This window comes from Nomascus leucogenys, chromosome 3 (assembly GCF_006542625.1).
Source record: "Nomascus leucogenys isolate Asia chromosome 3, Asia_NLE_v1, whole genome shotgun sequence".
NCBI lineage: Eukaryota > Metazoa > Chordata > Mammalia > Primates > Hylobatidae > Nomascus > Nomascus leucogenys.
Window position 1 is genome coordinate 132,646,688 of NC_044383.1, and position 19,907 is coordinate 132,666,594.

General features: G+C 37.0%; 1 protein-coding gene across 2 annotated transcripts in view; it reads left to right on the plus strand.

The window, feature by feature from the left end:
- The first annotated feature begins 1,830 nt into the window (after positions 1 to 1,830).
- The window catches only part of ADGB (androglobin), a 198,346-nt gene continuing 180,269 nt past the window's right edge, over positions 1,831 to 19,907 (plus strand). Inside the window, exons 1-2 of one of the 2 annotated variants that reach the window (XM_030809809.1) lie at positions 1,831 to 1,968; positions 18,498 to 18,660. In XM_030809809.1, coding sequence (XP_030665669.1) covers positions 1,895 to 1,968; positions 18,498 to 18,660 — 237 coding nt within the window. In that variant the 5' untranslated portion in view covers positions 1,831 to 1,894. The remainder of the gene's footprint in view (positions 1,969 to 18,497; positions 18,661 to 19,907) is intronic. The other variant, XM_003255848.2, reaches the window with a different exon arrangement.

Below are 19,907 nucleotides of genomic sequence, written 5' to 3' on the forward strand. Positions count from 1 at the left end.
TAATGTGTTTAGTCCAAATTCCATCAATAAATAACCCAGCAACTTTTGGCAAGACATTTTGCTTGTCTTGGCCTGGAGTTATTTGTCCATAAAATACGGGTGGGATGTAGATCTTTTGATTTCTAAGGCTTATCTTCTCTAATTGTTTTGGCATCTTGCAGCCATTAACAATGGCTGCAGGATAGCCCTTTTTCAAGAAGAAACTCACCTCTCTATGGGGTTGGCTGCTTAAAGTTGTGCTGTTTTCAGCCAAAAGTCTTTGTATATACTTATAGCTATAAATTTGATTACTCTGACAAAATTTGGTAGTAAATAACTTTTCTCACCATTTAGTCCTCTACTTTCATTCCAGAGAGTTCTCTGGAAGTTTGAATTATGGTATAAACAAAGCAGAATCTTCATGATGTGTTCATTGTCTTTACATATATAGGAGATGTTTGCAGGGCAGTCTTGCAGTCATAACATTAACAGTGCTCACTTGGAATTCATTTATTTTGCATACAGAAATACAATGAAGGGGCTGTCTGTCATCTAGGTAACCCCCAATAGTAATCCAATAGTAATAAGATTGGGATAGTCTGACAAACCATAGGCTATGCTGAGTGGAGAGGGCCGGGCATTCATTTGTCAGAGAAGCTGAAAGATTTTCTTTGCAGGAAGCTGCCTCTTGCCTGCACAGGTGGAACTGTGAGCATGTGCCCAGTCCCATGAGTGGAGGGGATTTATTTTATTTAAAGATACTTAACTGTTTCTAGGCTCATGAAAGACACCAACCAGTACTAGGGGTCCTAAGCCTAAGGGCTGTGTGTCAGATATCTTTGAAGTGAGGTTATATTGAACCAACACAATATTTTGTTTTGTTTTGATGAATTTGCAAGCTTTTGCAGTCTAAGCATGTCTCAGTCAAGCATAGTATCCACTATTCTGTATTTAGCTGGCCAACTTCATTCATTTACATGGTCTGCTGCTCCTTGAAACCAGGTGGTCTGTCATCTCTGAAAGAGTGGCTCCTATTTGCTGCACTTTGCATCTTATCCTCAAAACAGAACTGTGAGTTAGATATTAGCATCTCCTATTTATAAATAGGAGTAAACTGAGGCTCAAAGGGAAAAACCAGCCCAAGACAAGATAACTAACAAATATCACCACTGATGACTGAGCCTTAAGCCTGCACCCTAATAAGTTTCATTTTACTTGGTTCTGTCTGTGTCATCTGGCCCCTGGGCCTTTTCTGGAAATCTATAAAGGACCACTCGAGCCCACGACTTGGACTCACTCTTTCATTCGAACAACAAGACACCTTATTGGTTTTATTACAGATATCATCATCACCTAGCCCTCAGCGACTCAAGGTGTCATTATTTTGCCTTCCTTATACCCACTGTGTTAATTTCTGGACCCCAGGTTTTCAAGCCGTTGACAAATTCAGCGTGTCTATAATGTCTCCTTAGTAATTATTGAAGGAACTTGTTATATTTAGCCAAGAGAATACCTGGGGTGATACTAGCATAATATCTACGTTCAGATAGCTGAATACTCAAGAGTCGATATATGTCTGTGGTTCCGAAGGGCAAAGCCAGGCAGAGTAGGTCCTGCAGAAGAATGCCAATTAATCAGGGCTGCCCAGTAATCCTAATGTCAAACCCATGCCCCAGAACCTCGATTTCTCCCCAGACACCAACTGCAAGATCCTCCACGGGGATGTGGGATTTGAGTTTAGGCGCTTGCGTCCCTCTGCAGCCACAGGCCGCAGAGCCCGTCTCCAGGGACCCGCCCCCTCGCTCTCCGGGACGCTAGACGCGGGACGCCGTCTCCTGGCAACGCAGACGCGGAGCCTCAGCGCGCCCGCAGGCTCTTTGCTCAGAGCTCAGCCCTACATAGATCGGCTTCTGCCATGGCCTCCAAACAAACCAAAAAGAAAGAGGTGCATCGTATCAACTCGGCTCACGGATCGGATAAATCGAAAGAGTAAGGGACCTCTGCCTGCCCATCCCTCCCCTGGCCTACCCCGTCAGCATCACCACTAGTTCTGGGGCTGCCTCCCTGTAGCAGACTCTGCCAGGGCAGAAGTTTAGTGGCCTCCTCGCAGCTTGTCTTCTCTGGTAAACCAGATCCTGGAGGTGCTCGCTCTCATCCTTCTCTCTTGCCTGTCTTGACTCACTTCCTTTCCCAGCGCCCCTGATTTTCTTGCTTTGGGCGTTGGGCTCCCATGGGTGAATCTGCCACCCCTCCTCTTCTTCATAGCCCTCTCAGGCAGTTAGAAAGGCCATAGCTTTCCTAAGAAAGAGGCATATCTCAAATACTTCTGGTTAAAGCCACATCTGCATGGCCCCGGAAATGATACAGACAGCGAAGCACAGACAGACGTGGACACATTTCACCTTCATGGTGACTTGCTAGTTTGCATCTGCCCAGTCCAACGACTACGACCTTTGATCAGATATAATCAGACATAAAGCGGCTTCAAAACCTTAAAACAGTATAAATGTATAGTTCATATTACTAACGTTTACTCTGAGAAAGTAAACAGACCCTCGCTCAGGGAATTTTTATGGTGCCTTTGTCCTGGGCTGGTGTTAGGTGTTGTGTCTTAGGATGTACTTCCCCATGATTATTATTTTCTTTGGTCTGTTTCCCTAGAGATATCCAGTTATCCAAAGCATAGGACTGGGGCTGTTGTTTGAACTTACACCATTTCTAATGTTCATTCCCACTGTGAGAGAATCCCAGCTGCCAGCCCTGCTTCAGTGGGAGCATTCATGTTCTTCATGCTCTGTCTGATGGGGAGGGCGATGCAATCAATCATTTCAAATTGAATTCTTACATCGTTGATGCCTGTTTCTCAATTTCCTTCCCTGGCTGAAGAATTCCACATTGGACTGATCCCTATGATTCACTGATCCCTAGGATTTAAACTCTTTTTCTTTGTGAATTCTTCTCCCAGACTCATTCCCATGTCTGTGAATCTCTAGTCCCTCAGTTCTAACCTCTCTCATAAGCAGGTTTCCAGTTACCCAGCAGATAATCCATTCCTTTTACTAGCTTAAATTTTAGATATTACATATGTAAGTTATATTACATATATAATTTTATATGGATATTACATATGTAATTTTAATAGGATTGCTTTACTTCTGTGTACCAAAGTCAGGTCTTTTCAGCGTTGTCTAATGGCTTCCATTCCTCTAGGTCCAAGGCCGAGGAGGCCCTTCAGAATCAGGCCTCTATTACTTCTCTAACGTTACCTTCCACTAGCCTTCTCTCCACTCCCTGAGTCATCTCAGGATTGTTCCCACCGCAGGGCCTTTGCACTTGCTGTTTCCCCTACTGGAAAGCTTTTCTGCTCAAATATCCATATGGTTTTCCCTCTCCCCTCCTTCAGGAGTTTACCTAAATGTCATTTTCTCCTGTTAGCTTCTTTGGCCACCTGATTTAAAATTACAACCTCTACTTCTCTGCCAAAATAAAACAAAACAAAATGAAGCTCCCTGTCTTCCTTCACTGTTTTATTTTTTTCATTTACTTTTTTTTTTGCTCATTTAACATGCTATATATTTCACTTTTTAAACACTACATTTTTTTTTTCATTTGTCTTCCCAATAGGGAAGGCAGGGATTTTCCTTTTCTATTTTACATACTGTTGAATTCTTAGTACTTAGAGTAGTTCCAAGGTCATACATAGTAGGCACTCTAAAGGGTTTAGTGAATGAATGAATGACTCTCTTAACTAGGAGATATTAAAGGATTGCAAAAGAATTTTGAATACACCCCCACCACGCACACACACACATACACACACACACACACACACACACAAATAACTAAGTCACTGATGGTTACAAGTAATGCACATTGAAGGCTCACCACTCTTTAGGAGCTTCGGGAAAATCTTGGACTTTAATGAGTTTGTATCCTGAAAGAGATGTGACTGTTAACTCCCATAAAGAAACTTATCAAACCAGACACCATAAAACACATTACTTGCCCTGATCCTGTGATGGTTGTATTACACAATAGAAATTAGATCCCCACTGGTAAGATGCAAATTCTCTTCTTCCTAAGACTTCCTATTTCTTTTTGAGATGGTAATAAATGTCTAACATGTTTTTTTCTAGAAAATATCTGAATTATATCAATAAAAGTGTATGCATACATTTATGAAAATAGAAGAGGAAGGGCAAAGAGTTATTTTTAAAAAGCTAAGATTTATTAGATACTATTGAGCATCAAACACAAAATCATTAGATTTTTCTGCAGCATTAAGTGATTGGATGTTAAGTTCATTATAAATCAAGTCTATCCTCTAAGTTTAACTGAAAAACTAATCACAGAACCTAAGCTAACCCATAGATGTAGGACAAAGTGTTGTTCAGTTTGAGGCATAGGGATCAAAGTCTAGCAAGGCCCTAGTATGATTGTTATTTAAAATACACTGGGAGATTTAGAGTAAGTTTTCATGTCATTTTACCACACCTTGTGTTTACGTATCCAATAAATGCGACCAACTCTAACATGGTCCTGGATACAGAAATAAAAGAAAAAGTCTTCAGAGCCTTGAAAATGGCTATGCAATAGAATCTTACTCTCCTAGAGATGCCATCTCTGACAGCTCTCTTTTGCCCTAAAATTATGTGTCAGACTGGGAATAAGTGCCATGTTTGGCTTTTGCCCCAAATGGCAACTAGCACATTTAAAAAGTCACCATGTGTTTATTAAATGAGCTCATAGTTTTGTTATCCACCTTGGTTTTCATTCCTTCTGAATTTGATTGAAGCCCAATTCTCCTTCTCTTTCCTATTTGATCTGCTCTTGGCAAAGTTCAAAAACTGAGATGTTACAACTGATTATGGTAGAATCATCTATGTTCATATTCATAAGTAAATATAACTTTGAATCACCAAGAAAAATTATTCCAGGTAACTAAGCTGTAAATTTTTATATTAGATTAAACAATTTCTATTTTATCTATTTCCTAGTTCTCTGTATCAGCCAGTATGAAATCACTATTCTAGGATTCACTCGGGCATCAATTTTTGGACAATGGACAAGCCATTTTCTATTCTGACATTTAGTTTTCACTTCTTTAAAGGGAGGGTCCTTTAATTAAAATTGCTCTTACCCCAGCATGTCCTGTTCTCCCTTCCCTGCTTTATGTATTCCTCCAGTTCTAAACTTCCATGATTCTATCAGATATATTTTTTAACTTCACTGGGTCCATAATAAGTGAGGGGATTTTGTTATAGTAAAATGTTTAAAACCATGATTTAACTGATTGTTCTGTTATCATCTTTTAACATAACAATTTTTAACATAAGATAACTTTAACATAACATCACAACTGTCACAGATTATAACTCCTTGTCGGTATCTTAGTTTGAGCTGCTGTAACAGAATACCATAGACTGGGTAGCTTACACAACAAACATTTGTTTCTCACAGTTCTGGAGGTTAGAAGTCAACAAGCAGGGTGCCAGCATGGTCAGGTTTGGGGAAGGCTCTCTACTTCAGGGGTCCCCACCCGCTGGGGCTGCAGACCAGTACCAGTCCATGGCCTGTAAGGACCTGGGCTGCGCAGCAGGAGGTGAGAGGCAGGGGAGTCAACATTTCCGCCTGAGCTCCCCATCCTGTCAGATCATCAGCGGCATTAAATTCTCATAGGAGCGCAAATCCTCTTGCAAACTGTGCACACAAGGGATCTAGGTGGTGTGATCTTTACAAGAATCTAATGCATCCCCCTCTCCATCCATGGAAAAATTGTCTTCCACGAAACTGGTCCCTGGTGCCAAAAAGTTTGGGGATAGCTGCTCTACTTAATTCACAGATATCCGTCTTCTTGTGTCCTCACATGCTAGAGAGAGAAGGCTAGTTAGTTCTGTTACTTTTCTTATGAGGACCATAATCCCATCATGAGGTCCCACCCTTATAACCTAATTACCTCCCAAGGGCCCCATGTCCTAATACCATTCCATTGAGAATTAAAATTTTAAGATGTGTATTTTGGGAGAGGAGACACAGATATGCACTCTGTGATATAAACTAATAACAATTAGCAATTATAAACAAATTTAAATTAATTGATCAATCTAATTGATTTGAAATCTAATAGGTGCTACAAAGATTCATTCACCAATTAGATGCCACTGGAAGGATTTGTAGTGATATCAAGACAAAAATTTGATCTTCTGGGAAGTACTAAATATAATTCTTTGTGTATATCATAGACAAGACAACAGAGACAAAAGAAGTCATGCAGTTTAAGTACTGACAGCATTAATGCATACACTTTATACACTAAAATACTTGGAACCTTAATGGGAAGTTTGAGATAGGGACACAATTTGATATTTATACTCATAAAATTTTTTTCACTTTCAAAAGGACATTCAGACCAAGATTGAAAAACAGGTAATCTGTTAAACTAACAGGAACCATATAGCCTTGCAGATTTGTAATTATAAAATAATATTAAGCCTCTTTCAAAAACAGAATGAAATATATTTCATAATTTTCAAGTTAATCTAACTTACGACTAAAACAAACATCTAAATTTTATAGAATTTTCAAAAATGATCAACATGTCTCTCTATATGAAATTTGAAAATGATACTATTACAAAAGCTGAATTCAAGATTTAATACAACGAAAACAACATAAAATAAAGGAATAAATATCTTGCTGTCTATTAGATTAAGTGAATTCTTTCTTGGTTGTCTGAGGCCCAAAAGAGAGATGATCCAATGAAACTATGCAACAGAGGTTGGTAAGTAATATGTTCCTCTACCTGCAGCGTTCAGAAAAGAAACCTCCCCAGAGTCAGCAGGACACATTAGGGAGGTGCTCTCTGTAACCCCAGGTCCAGTTCACATAGCTCACACCAGAAGGCAGAGGTAAGAGGTGAAACTGTCAACAACCCAGGGGTCAACTGAGTGATTTCCCCAGGTGACCTGTGTGGAGCTCAACAACTATAGTCAATTAACAGATTTAAAAGGTCGGTTGGAGCAAGCATCCCCCAAAGTTCTACAATGTGGCCGAGGACTTTGATTGTACATTGTTCTTTTTTTAATAGTCATTCCAAATATTGTGAGATGCATTGTTACAGGAAGCCCCTTGCCCTCCTAAAAGCTACCCCACTTCTCTCTAAGGAGAATGGCCCAGTCCTCTCCCACGTCCACAAAGGGGAGGTGATAGCATTGCTTTTGTGTAAATTATGTAATGAAAATTTTTTAAATCTTCGCCTTAATACTTTTGTATTTTGTTTTATTTTGAATGATCAGCCTTTGTGGCTCCCCTTTTTTGTCCCCCAGCTTAGGATGTATGAAGGCTTTTGGTCTCCCTGGGAGTGGGTGGAGGCAGCCAGGGCTTACCTGTACACTGACTTTAGACTAGTTGAATAAAAGTGCACCTTAAAAATGAAAAAAAAAAAAAGGTCAACTTCAGTGACAGAAACTTTCCCAGAGAATAGCTTATTCTTTATGCTTATTTCCCAATTATTTATTGAGAATTGCCCATGCTTAACTCACTGGTAGGCCCTAGAGAATAAGGAATTCTGAAACATGATGCTTTCTGTCAAGGGATTTATACTCTGGGGCCAGGGAAGGGAGGATTCATATAGAAGTAACTAGGAAATATAGAGTAATGCCACATTTGACAGGAGAAACTTGTAGAAGTCATAGAAGGAATCATGCATTGGTGTGGGGGTAAAGTAGAGAAATCACGAGACTCCTAAAATGAGGGCTGTAGGAGTTAGAGGAGAGGAAGAACACTTCCAGCTGGGGCTGGTTTTTCATTGCCTCTGTCTAATAGCCCCTCTTCAATTTCAAAAGGCACATGTTAGTGGGGCAGTTAGTGCAGGCAGCAGGAATGTGGGGCACAGGTCATCCAAGTTGAATCATAAAGCATCTAAGATGAGTATCCAGCAGAATGACAGGGATAGATTAAGGAATTCAAACTATATGTAGTGGGGAAATACAAATGGTTTCAAATATCAAAATGGTGATTTATGATGTATAATTTGACAATTGCATGGAATTTATGCTGGATTAGGAATCAAGGTAGCAAGAAATAGTGATGGTCTGAGATAATGGGAGAATGCGTGATTCTTGGTCCTCCTGATGATAGTGAGGAACATATCAAAAGTGATGTGAGTGTGCACTGTGCACAGCAGATCTGTAAGGTGATTGTGGTCAAAGACTATACAAGCCAAATTTCCAGTCTCCAGTTGCAGTTTTAATATATGATGATGATGTCCAGACCAGGATGCCATCCTGTCTGAAAAAGAAAATAAACAGTGTGTAAATAAGATGCAGTGACAGATTTCTGAAGGCCTCGCCTTATTTATTTTGCATTCTCTCCAGGGCCTGAATATATATTTTATATTATATATTTCATAAAAATTGTTGTACTTCTGTTGTTGCTTCATGTGTTAACAAGCTCTGTTACTAAATTCAAGAAGGTTTAGGATTGTTATATGCACCCAGTGAATTTTCCTTTTTGTCATTATGAAATCACATTCTTTTATTACTGGTAATATTCTTTTCTTCTGAAATCTACTTTTTATGTTTCTTTTGTTTAGTGTTAACATGGCATATATTTTTTCATTCTTTTATTATTGATATCTTTATAAAGTAGATTTCCTGGAGATAACACGTAGTTGGTGGTATGGTTTGGACATTTGTCCTTTCCCAATATCATGTTGAAATGTGAGGTGTTTGGGTCATGGGAGTGGGTCTTTCGTGAGTTTCATGGTGCCTTCTTTGCGTTAATAAGTGAGTTCTTGCTCTGAGTTCACATGCAATATGGTTGTTTTTAAAAGTGTGGTTCCCCCCCTTTCTCGCTCCCTCTCTTGCCATCTGACATGCCTGATACTGCTTTGCCTTCTGCCATGAGTTAAAGCTTCCAGAAGCCAAACAGATGCCAGCACCACGCTTCCTATACAGCCTACAGAAACATTAACCAGTTAAACCGCTTTTCTTTATAAATTACCCCGTCTTCAGTGTGTGTTCCTAGCAATGCAATAATGGACTAATACAGTTAGATCTTGTTTTTTTTAATCAATTTGACATTCTGTTCCATATATTGGGTTAAATCACATTTAATGTGATTATTAATATTGCTAAAACTGTTTAAATTTATCATTTTGCTATTTGTTTTCTTTTTTTCTCTCTTTCTTGTGTTCTTATCGTTTTATTCCTCTGCTATATTTTGGATAAATTATATTTTAAAAATTCTACTTATCTCCTATATTGTTTTTTTGCTGTATCTATTTGTTTTGTTATTTTGGGTATTTCTGTACAGTTTATAATACATCACTTATCACACTCTACCCTCTTGTGATGTTATATCAACTCACATAGAATATAAAAAACATAATAGTATACTTATCAACTCCAAGCACTCTGCTATTGTCATCATATATTTGATGTTATGTATATTATAAACCTCGTATTACATCATCCGTTTATGTAAGCAGTTAATTATATTATAAAGATACTTTTAAATAAAATAACTTGTATGTTTTGCCATGTATTTACTATGTAAAATTATCTTTATTTGTTTGGCAGATCCATATTTCCATCTGCTATTATTTTTCTTCTGCTTGAGGCCTCCTTTTATGTTTTTATTGTGTTGACTATTTTCTGCTGATGAATGCTTTTAGCTTTTTCATGTCAGAAAAAAAGCACTTACGTCCCTTTTACTTCTAATAGACATTTTCAATAGGTGTAGACTTTTAGTATGACAGATTTCTTCTTTTCTTTCAGTTCTTTAAAGATGTTGCCCATTATCTTTTCATTTACATTGTGTTTTAATGAGAACTTTGCTGTTCTTTTCTTTTTTCCTCTGCATATAATGTTTATTTTTACCTTTAACTGCTTTTAAAATTTTCTTTTTACCACTGTTTTTAAGTTACTTCCTTGTATTGTAACTTGGCATGGTTTTTTTCAATATTTCTCGAGTTTGAGTTTTATTGAAACTCTTAAATCTGTAGGTTTATAGTTTTCATAAATTTTTAATGACCATTATTTCTTCAAGTAGTATTTTCTGTCTTTAATCCCTTCTTGGTGACAATAATTACACTTATATTCGACTACTTTAAGTTATGTCAGAATGTACTGATGCTCTGCTTATTTCCAATTTTTTTCTTTTATTTTTTATCTTCTAAAATTCATTAATCACCTACAATGTCTAATCCACCATTAATACTCTTGTTGTGTGTTTTCTGTCGTCTCATTTTAGTTTTTATTTAAGGTATTTCAATCATTTTTTTTTATCTTCCTTGTCTCTACTTAACATTTTGAAAATATGGAATTCAGATATTAGTTTGGTGCAAAAGTAATTGCTGTTTTTGCCACAGCAACTACTTTTTGCACCAACTAAATATAATAACTATATTAGTATGATTGTTAGTTAATTCTAACACCTGTGTCAGTTATGTGTTTAAGTCAATCATTTTTGTTGTCATTGTTTCTCTCCATTAGTCATATGTTCTTATATTTTTATGCCTGGTAATTTTTTATTTTATGACAGACATTATGATTTTATCTTATTGGATGCTGGATATTTTTGTAGCCTTATAAATATTCTTGAGTTTTGTGCTAGGGTACATTTAGTTGCTTAGAAACAGTCTGATTCTTTGATATCTTGCTTTTAAGATTTTTTACGTGGAACCAGAGCCATGTTTAATGTAGGGCCAATCATTCTCTGAGTGAGGCAAGATACTTCTGCCTCTCTAGGTGAAGCAAGATACTTTTCCCAGTATCGTATGGGGCTGGGCACAGTAATACTAGTTCTGGTTCAGCGTGAGTCCTCAGATTCTCTCAGGTACTTTTTTTCCCCTGGCTTTGGGTAGCTTCCTCATGCACATGTGCTAACAAGTACTTTGCTAAATATTCGTAGGTGACTCTATTAAGATCTCAGGAGTTTTATCTGTGAAACTCTCTTTTTTAGGATCCTGTCCTTGAAAGTCTACCTTGCTGTCCCCCAAACACTCATCTCCTTCTGTATGCAAGAAATATGCTGGGATTTGCCTGTGCTACCTTGCAATCTGAAAACTCTCTCAAGGCCATATGTTGTGGTCGTTAAAGGGCTCACGTCATTTGTTTCTCATCTTTCAGGGACCAATGACTTGCATCATTTCATGACCATGTCTTTAAAATCAATTTCCTGTATTTTGTCCAGATTTTGGGTTGTCTTAGGTGACAAAAATCCAGTCCTTGTGACTCTAACTAAGATGGAAGTGATATTCCTCAGGCTTATTGTTTAAATTTTATATTTGTTTTTAAATATTAAGATGATAGATTTTAAAGTCATATTTACAAGCATGTATTCACAAATAATATATCACACGTTTGGATAGAAGTTTTTTATTAAATATGGAATCTCAAATTGAATATAATTGGCATTGTATATTATATTTTTTAAAATTATTTTTTCTTTATTAGAAACATCTCCATATAAGAATTTTCATTAGAAGAGTGCAACTTTCAGATCTGATGAAAATGACCTTAAATTTTTTAAATTATTATCATTATTGTGCTCATTTTTAAGTTGTATTTCAACTTCAGTGTTCCTCAAGCTTTACATTTGGAAACACCGTAAATATTAAATAATATATATCTAAGAATAAAATGTTTATCTCTATATAACGAGCAAAGTCAACACTGACTAGAAAACAAAGTTCAAACTCCTCAGCAAGGCCCTCAGTGAGGAGCTTCCTGCCTACCTTTTGTTTTTCTTTAACCTTATTTCCTCTTCCCTGCGTTATACTATAAGCTTGCATAGTAGTGAACAGCTTATAGAACTCTGCACCTATTCGGCTGTTTCTTGCCTCTGCACCGTCTCGTATGCTGTTCTTTTCTCTTAGTGATGCCCTTTCTTCCTTTTTTAACTTGGAAAATTTGTAGTTATCCTTCGAGGCATGTCAGATGCTATTTTCTGTAAGAAGTTTCTCTGAATTGCCTCACACTGGGCACAATGCCCCCTTCTTTATCACCTGGGAAAGCATCCATCTCTGCACACACCATTTCATATTGAAATTATCTGTCTACATGTTTGCATTCCTAAAAAATTCAGAAAGATTTAGGAACTGGCAATACGGGAAAATAAATGTTACCAAATTTAAGAAAATTCAAACCTGAAATAACTGGAAAATCAGAGTTACTCACAAAGTTAATTTATTTACATAGCAATATGCCCAGATACTAGTAAATTATTTAATTCATTAAAATTGCAAATTGTATTAAAACGTTCAAAAATAATATATTATAAAAGTATAAGGTTAAAGGCCCTTCCACATACAGTGAGTTTAAATATTGAAATATTTAAATATTGAAAAATCATCTTATTCTCAGAATTAATGAGATCAGAATAATGTACTCTGAATACTTAAAAGATCTCAACTATGCTAGAGCAGTGGGTGTATTCTGCCAGTGGACTTCAAAGGCAACGGTGCTGAGAGTTTCAAAAGCAAGAGTTTACGTGGTCATTTGAAGTCCACTTCACCTTGAGCTGCATTTCAGCTTTGTTTATGTTGTGTGTATAACACTGTAGGTGATCTATTGGGCTAGTACGAGACACCTCTAATGAGAGTCTTTTTAAGTCATCTTCAATGTAGATGGACACGTATTTGATGCGTTACAAGGAAAGTAGGCCAATTAGAGATAAAGCTTAATAGCTTCAAGGAGGGAGCTGGAAGATTTACTTACACCTGACAGTGAAGAAGCAAAACATAATCTTAGTAAAGCCCTTATATTTACGAAATGATATCTTCCTTTAAATAAATAGATTTTCAGATTTTTAGCTTTCCGAATGAAGTAATTTTATGCTGGTTTTGATGGACAAAATCACCAATTTATTTTTATCTGTAGGCTTGTATCAATACTCTATAAAACAGAGATGTTGTAATATGCTAATTTATGCCTTGATTTTTCCATTAATACTATGAAAAAAGCTTCATTTTTCCCTGAAAACTATTCTAGTCATCCTTACTCCTTTATAATACATTCTTACATGCTACTTAGGAACCCTCTTTAACAATGTATAAATTTTCAGACTTTCTTTTCTAGGATGATATTAGATTAATATTTTAAAAGAATAACAACACCTATAAATGTGTGTATAAAGAAAAAAGCTGGCTAGGCGCTGTGGCTCGTGCCTATAATCCCAGCACTTTGGGAGGCAGAGGCAGGTGGATTATCTGAGGTCAGGAATTCGAGACCAGCCTGGCCAACATGATGAAACTCCACCTGTACTAAAAATACAAAAATTAGCTGGGCATGGTGGCAGGCGCTTGTAGTCCCAGATACTCAGGAGGCTGAAGCAGGGGAATCACTTGAACCCAGGAGGCGGAGGTTGCAGTGAGCTGAGATCACGCCATTGCACTCCAGCCTGGGCAACAAGAGTGAAACTCCATCAAAAAATAAAAATAAAAATAAAAGAAAGAAAGAAAGCTGGGCAGGATTGCACATGCTTGTAGTCCTATCTACTTGGGAGGCCAAGGTGGAAGGATCATTTGTGCCCGGGAGTTAGAGGCCAGCCTGACAAAATAGTAAGGCCATAAAAAAAGAAGAGAATACAAATTCTTATAAATGTGTATATAAAGAATAAAATCCAGGCATGTTGACACTCCCTGCTACTTGGGAGGCTGAGGTAGGAGCATCATTTGTGCTCAGGACTTAGAGGCCAGCCTGGGCAACATAGTGAGACCCTGCATCTTAAAAAACAAACAAACAAACAAAAAAAGAATAAGGATCTTCAGGATCCAGAAGTGAAGAGAAAAATTGATGATCAGAGTGCTATGGCTCTGAGGGAAGTCCTCATCAGTCTTAAAAAATTGGAATCTTTTGTTTCAATATATACAGGACATGGTCTTGTGCCCAAAGGAGGAAAGGAAGTATTCCAACCTTAGATGAAAATATGGCTTTCCAAGAGTTTAATTCTCTTTAAAGAGATGAATGAGAAAATCCACCTAAGCACAGAAAGATTATAAGAAAGATAACTTTTCCCTGAGACTTGCGTGCATTTGTGACTTGCTTTTACATTATCTGTGGGTTCCTGGATGGCTTATTCATTTGGGATTTCTGACAGAAGAAAACTCAATGTTATATTGAAAGAACATCTTCTCAACACAAGATTACCTTGGAGGAAGAGGATTGGAGGAGAAGAAAACCCTGATAAGGTCATAATTAAAGAATATACAAACTATTGGCAAAAGTCATAACAAACAAGAGAATCAAAAGTTGAAAATTTAAGACAATAGAAGAATAATCTGTAATATAGCATACAAGTGCTTATGATTAAAGATATGAAAGAGGAAATCCAAATCCTAAGAGTATAATTGCACTCTCTATTTGAGCCAATGCTATAGTATCAAAAAACCAAATCTCAGTGACTTAACACTACAAAGAATATTTCTCATTCATACCAGAGTGTGACCAGGTATGTAGTGTTGGCTTTGCATGTGCTGAATAAGAGTTCCTGACTCCTTTCATTTTGTGTTATAACCATTTTGTAAGGTGTCCTTATAGGACTCAGACAGACATTGAGCAGGAAGAGAGGGAGAAGTATCTCACAGAATGTTTATGAACCCAAAGCTGGAATACAACATAACGTAGTGCTAGCCAAACTGCAAAAGAAATGGAAACAGGATCGGTAGGCCTCTGGTCAATCTCTACCTACATATAAAAATTTGACAGAGATTCAATTAGATATTATCAGAAATGTAAATTATAGGCATTCATTGTTTCATTTCATATAAATAGATGATAGAGAGATCAATTTATTACTTTGTCCAGGTACCATCCCAGTTACTGGAGATGGAGGAAATGAACAAAAAATCCAATGTTCCTACCACGGTGGAATTTACAAAATCCTACCTGCGGAGGCACACCGTGAGCACATAAATAAACGATTAGTGAGAGTATTGAGTAGTATAAAAATGAAGCAATATGAAATGATGCAGAGAAGTGCCTTGCTATAATAGGGTGTTCAGGAAAGTCCTCCTCCAGCCCTCACCTCCAGGAAGTGATATTTGAGAGATGTTTCCTTGTTGCTAAATTCAACATTTACTTGTTTTCACTTTATCATGCTTGATCTGTTAGCTGCATTTAGGTCTCCTGCTCATGTCCTCATTAAAAAAAAAAAAAAAAATACTTCACTTGGTTTCCAAGTTATCGCCTTCCACTGTGTTTTTCATACCTCAGTGTATTAGTTTCTTATGGCTGCTAGAATAAAATATCACAAACTTAATGGCTTCAAACCACATACATTCACTGACAAATTCATTTGGAATTCTCGAGGTCACAAGTCCAAAATGGGTCTCACTGAGCTACCAACAAGGTTTCAGCAAGGCTGCCTTCCTTTCTGTAGGCTCTAGGAGAAAATCCACTTCCTTGCCTTTCCAGCTTCTGGAACTTGACCACTTTCCTCTGCTTGTGGCCACTTTTCTCTGTCTTCCAAACCCAGCAATTTTCCCTTTTTGCTTTCTTCAGTAGTCACTTTTCCCTCTAACCTCCTCCGACTCCTTCTTCCACTTTTGAGCACTCTTGGGGTTACTCTGGGATCCCCAGATAATCCAGGATAATCTCTCCATCTCAAGGTACTTAATCACATCTACAAGCTTCCGTTTTCCATGGAGGGTAACATATCCACAGCTTCCAGGGACTAAGATGGGTATGTATTTGAAGTAGGGGTTGGTGGTTATTCTGTCTGCCACATTCAGTGACTGCTTTCTTTTCTTAGTGTTCACAGTTATTTCCTCCTAATCTCTCTGACCCTTACATATAGAGTACCAGGGCAGAAATACAGCTCTGTTGATTACTAGAGTATTGAAATATTTTTATATTTCTCGGTAAGTAGTCTTAAAAATTACCAATAACTCTTGAGTTCCAGACATTTCTGCCTTTTGCCCTAGGTCCCTGACTTTCCCTGAGGACTTTAAAGCTTTGTTCCTGCTACATAAAATACAGAATAAATGTCTGGCTTAGTTGGAGGCTTTGAAGACACTGACCCAGCATTGTGGTCAGGGTCCATTTAGAATTGTTCTTGCTCAATCTATACCAGCTGCTAGCATCCCTGGGTGTGCCCCTTCCTTAAGTAGTTATTTTCTTGATGATTTCATCCAGTCTTAAGACTTTAAATACCACCTAGATGCTGATGACTCTCAGAGTTTCAGTTGTTGTCCAATTTTTTCTCCCAAACTTCAGAATCTGACATCTAATTACCTACTCAGTATCCTCAAGGCTGTATTTTTGGCATCTAAAGCACAATCTTATTTATCAGTGCACTGCTGCTTTATGCCCCCTGCCTCAATTTTTCTTCATACCACGGTCTTCTGTTGATAAGGAAATATCAACTTATCTGCTTTCTCTATCTTAAAGTACATGCAGAATCTATTTCTTGCCTTCTCTTCAGTCACCAAGCCAGTCCAAACCCCCATTAGTTCTCTCCTCCTAATTCAAAGCATTTTACATTGTCTCCCTTCTTCCTCTGGTCTTTTTCAACATAGCAGCAAGAATGATCATCAAATTCTAATAATACCATTTTAGACCCCTGCTCAGAACCCTCCTTTGGCTTCTTATCTCACTCAGAATAAAGACCCTCCCCCCGCCTTAGATCAATCAACTTCCATTGCTTTTCCTCCCATTCACACAGCTTAAGGCACACTGACCTCCGTATTATTCTTAAACTAAGTCAGGATGTCCTCTGCACCTGGAATACTCTTCCTTCCTGTATCTGGAGCATTCTTTGATGGATAGTCACATAGCTTGATCCCTCACTTTCTTTTATTATTTAAATATTGCCTTACTATAGACATTTTCCTTAACCATTGTTTTAAAAACTGAGTACCTTAACTCATCAGTTCCCCTGTACTGTGTTATATTTCCCTTTAGGAGTTTCCTGTTTGAATACAATCACATACCTCATAACAACTCTTTGGCCACTGATGAGCCTCATATATGAGAGTGGTCATCTAGTAAACTAAGGCTAATTTATTATTGAAGAAAGAAATTGTTTTTACAAATTTAATGTAGCCTAAGTGTACAATATTTATAAGGTCTTCAGTAGTGTACAGTAATCTCCCAGGCCTTCACAGTCACTCTCAAATCACTGACTCATTAAAAGCAACTTCCTGCAAGCTCCACTCATGGTAAGTGTGCTATACAGGTGTACCATTCTGTTTTAATTTTTATACCGTGTTTTTACTGTATTTTTCTATGTTTAGATGTGTTTGGATACACAGGTGCTTACCATTGTGTTACAGTTGCCTGCAATATTCAGGACAGTAACAGCTGTACATGTTTATAGCCTAGGAGCAATAGACTGTACCATCTAGCCTAGCTGTGTTGCAGGCTATACCAGTTGTGTAGTGTGCTTACTAGGTTTGTGTAAGCACACGCTGTTGTTTGAAGAACAACAAAATTGCCTAACAATGGATATCTTAGAATGTATCCTTGTTGATAAGCAGTGTGTTACTGTATACTGTATATTTTACTTAAATTATGATATTTAATTTGTATCTAGAAACCACTGGGATATAAGCTGTATAGAGATTTTAGTCTGTCTTTTTTTTAACTGCTTATCCCACCCACTCTCTATAGGCAGGGTTTTAGCCTCACAAGTCGTTAAAAACTTGAACATTAAATAATATACCCATTTTACACTTTAAAAATCATGAAAATGAACAAAAAGTAGCATTCAAGGTTTAGCAATATGGGAATTGTAATACACATATATTTAAAGTAGGAAACAAGCCCAACTTTTCAGTAGAAAAATAGTCAAAATCTATCACAAACCTTAAATATGCATACACTTTGGTATAGGAAGGCTCCTCATTAAAATCTATTGTAACAAAATAATGTGAATGTACACAAAGATTTTGCAATAAGAACAACCACCATAGTCTTGTTTATGAAAGTGAAAAATTTAAAAATTTTAAAAATCGACCCCCCTCCAAATTTCCAAATATAGAAGCTTAGTTAAATGAAATAAGGTATATTTGTACAAGAGGATCTTATACAATCCTAAATTAGTATTTAGATAAATATTTAAAACTTGAGAAATATTAACAATGTGCTGATGAAGTGGTAAAAAGCAGTTTATACAAAGTATATGCAAAATGATTTAATTTTTGAAAAAATATATGTAGACTGATAGATATATAGATGGGATTCTATATATCAGTCTGAGAATACAGCTATTTATCAACTATATGTTGTTTGTGTTCATGACATTTGATAATACTGTATATCTTTTTTTAAAATTCTTACATCAGTAAGTAGGGACTAAGGCTCCACTTTAGCTTATGAAATAAACTCTTTGGGTTTATTTTAGTCTTTAGAAACTTAATATGTAGAAGCTGCCTAGCTACAAGTATGATTGTATTAAAAATGTAGTTAGTATGACTCAGCTGAGAAGACAAATTTATGTTGTGCAGTTAATCCAATATTTGATCTCAGAGATTTTAATTAAACCTAACCCACCCACTCTCTGTCTCTGTCTAGTTTCTATCCTTTTGGCAGTAATGTACAATCTGGTTCGATTGAACAAAAGAAGGGGAAATTCCCAATCTGGCCAGAGTGGAGTGAAGCTGACATAAATTCAGAAAAGTGGGATGCAGGCAAAGGTGCAAAAGAAAAGGAGAAAACAGGAAAAAGCCCTGTATTTGTAAGTAGATGTGAATGTGACTAGGTTTCATTTTGGTTTTTAATTTTATAATGGAATGAGATTTGTAAACATAAATAGGTATTCATTCTTCTCCATAATCTGCATTCAAAAGGGAAATTTTTTATTTGCGTATCGGCCCCACCTCCCAACACTCCCACTTTGTCTTTCCAAGCCTTAGTCCTGATCTTTGGTGAATCATATTTGGGTAAATTGGAAGAAAGAGATATTACCAAAGAATCATAATGAAATAAAGGAAAAATTAAGAGATAGGGCAGGTTAGCCAGTCAACCTTGGACAGAGTTTGGAAACAGGCATTTATAAAGAGTAGTTAAGAAAATGAAAATCCACAGTGGACTCGGAAGCTGTGACCGGGAGATAATAGGAAAGATAATTTTTTAAAAGAAATGTTAACTGTGAGATGAAAACTGGATTCCTCCTCGTATCTCCTCAAGATATGTGAATAAAGATCCTCACTGCTCTTCGTTTACTTTTTGTCACATAAACATGGCATGTCCCTGATATTGGCGCTAAAATGTAGAATTTCTGCGTTTTCCAATTATATTACTTTATGTTATTTTGCCTATTTAAAAATGTTTATTTCTAAAGACTTTGAAGTTGAGGCTATGGGTCTGACTTTCATTTAAAATATGACCTATTTATTGGGTGCAACAATTCATTTAAAAATATTTATAGAAAACAATATAATTTTCAAGACATAAACATAAGTGCCAGAAGGGTTTAGTTGAACTTTACATAAAGCATTCGGAAATAGTAAACCTTAGCATGACGTTTTGTTCACAAAATATTGTATCACAAATTGCATGATTCATATTGGTCAATTTGTTAACAAAAGGTACTCAAGAAAGGTATTGCTGACTCTGTTAGCACCTAAACAATTTCCAAATTAGCAACAGGTAAGGGAGCAAATTCTTTGCACCACATCTAAAATGATTATGGAACTTCTAGATGCAGAGGGCTTTGAATTCTCTGGGTTCAAATGAAAATTGGCATATTCTATGTATTTTTTTCAGTGATTCAAAACTTATGGAGAGAGAGAAAGAGAGAGAGAGTGTGTGTGTGGGTGTGTGTGGGCATGGGTGTGTGTGGGTGTGGTAAAACCTAGGATAGAACCTTACTTTCCACTTCCAGTCTGTCACAATCTCATCCATGGCTCTTGAAGTAGTAGCTTCTTCACTGGAGTGAGTGGTGGACAGTGTCCAAGCCTTGTGATTGCATCTGCATGAAAT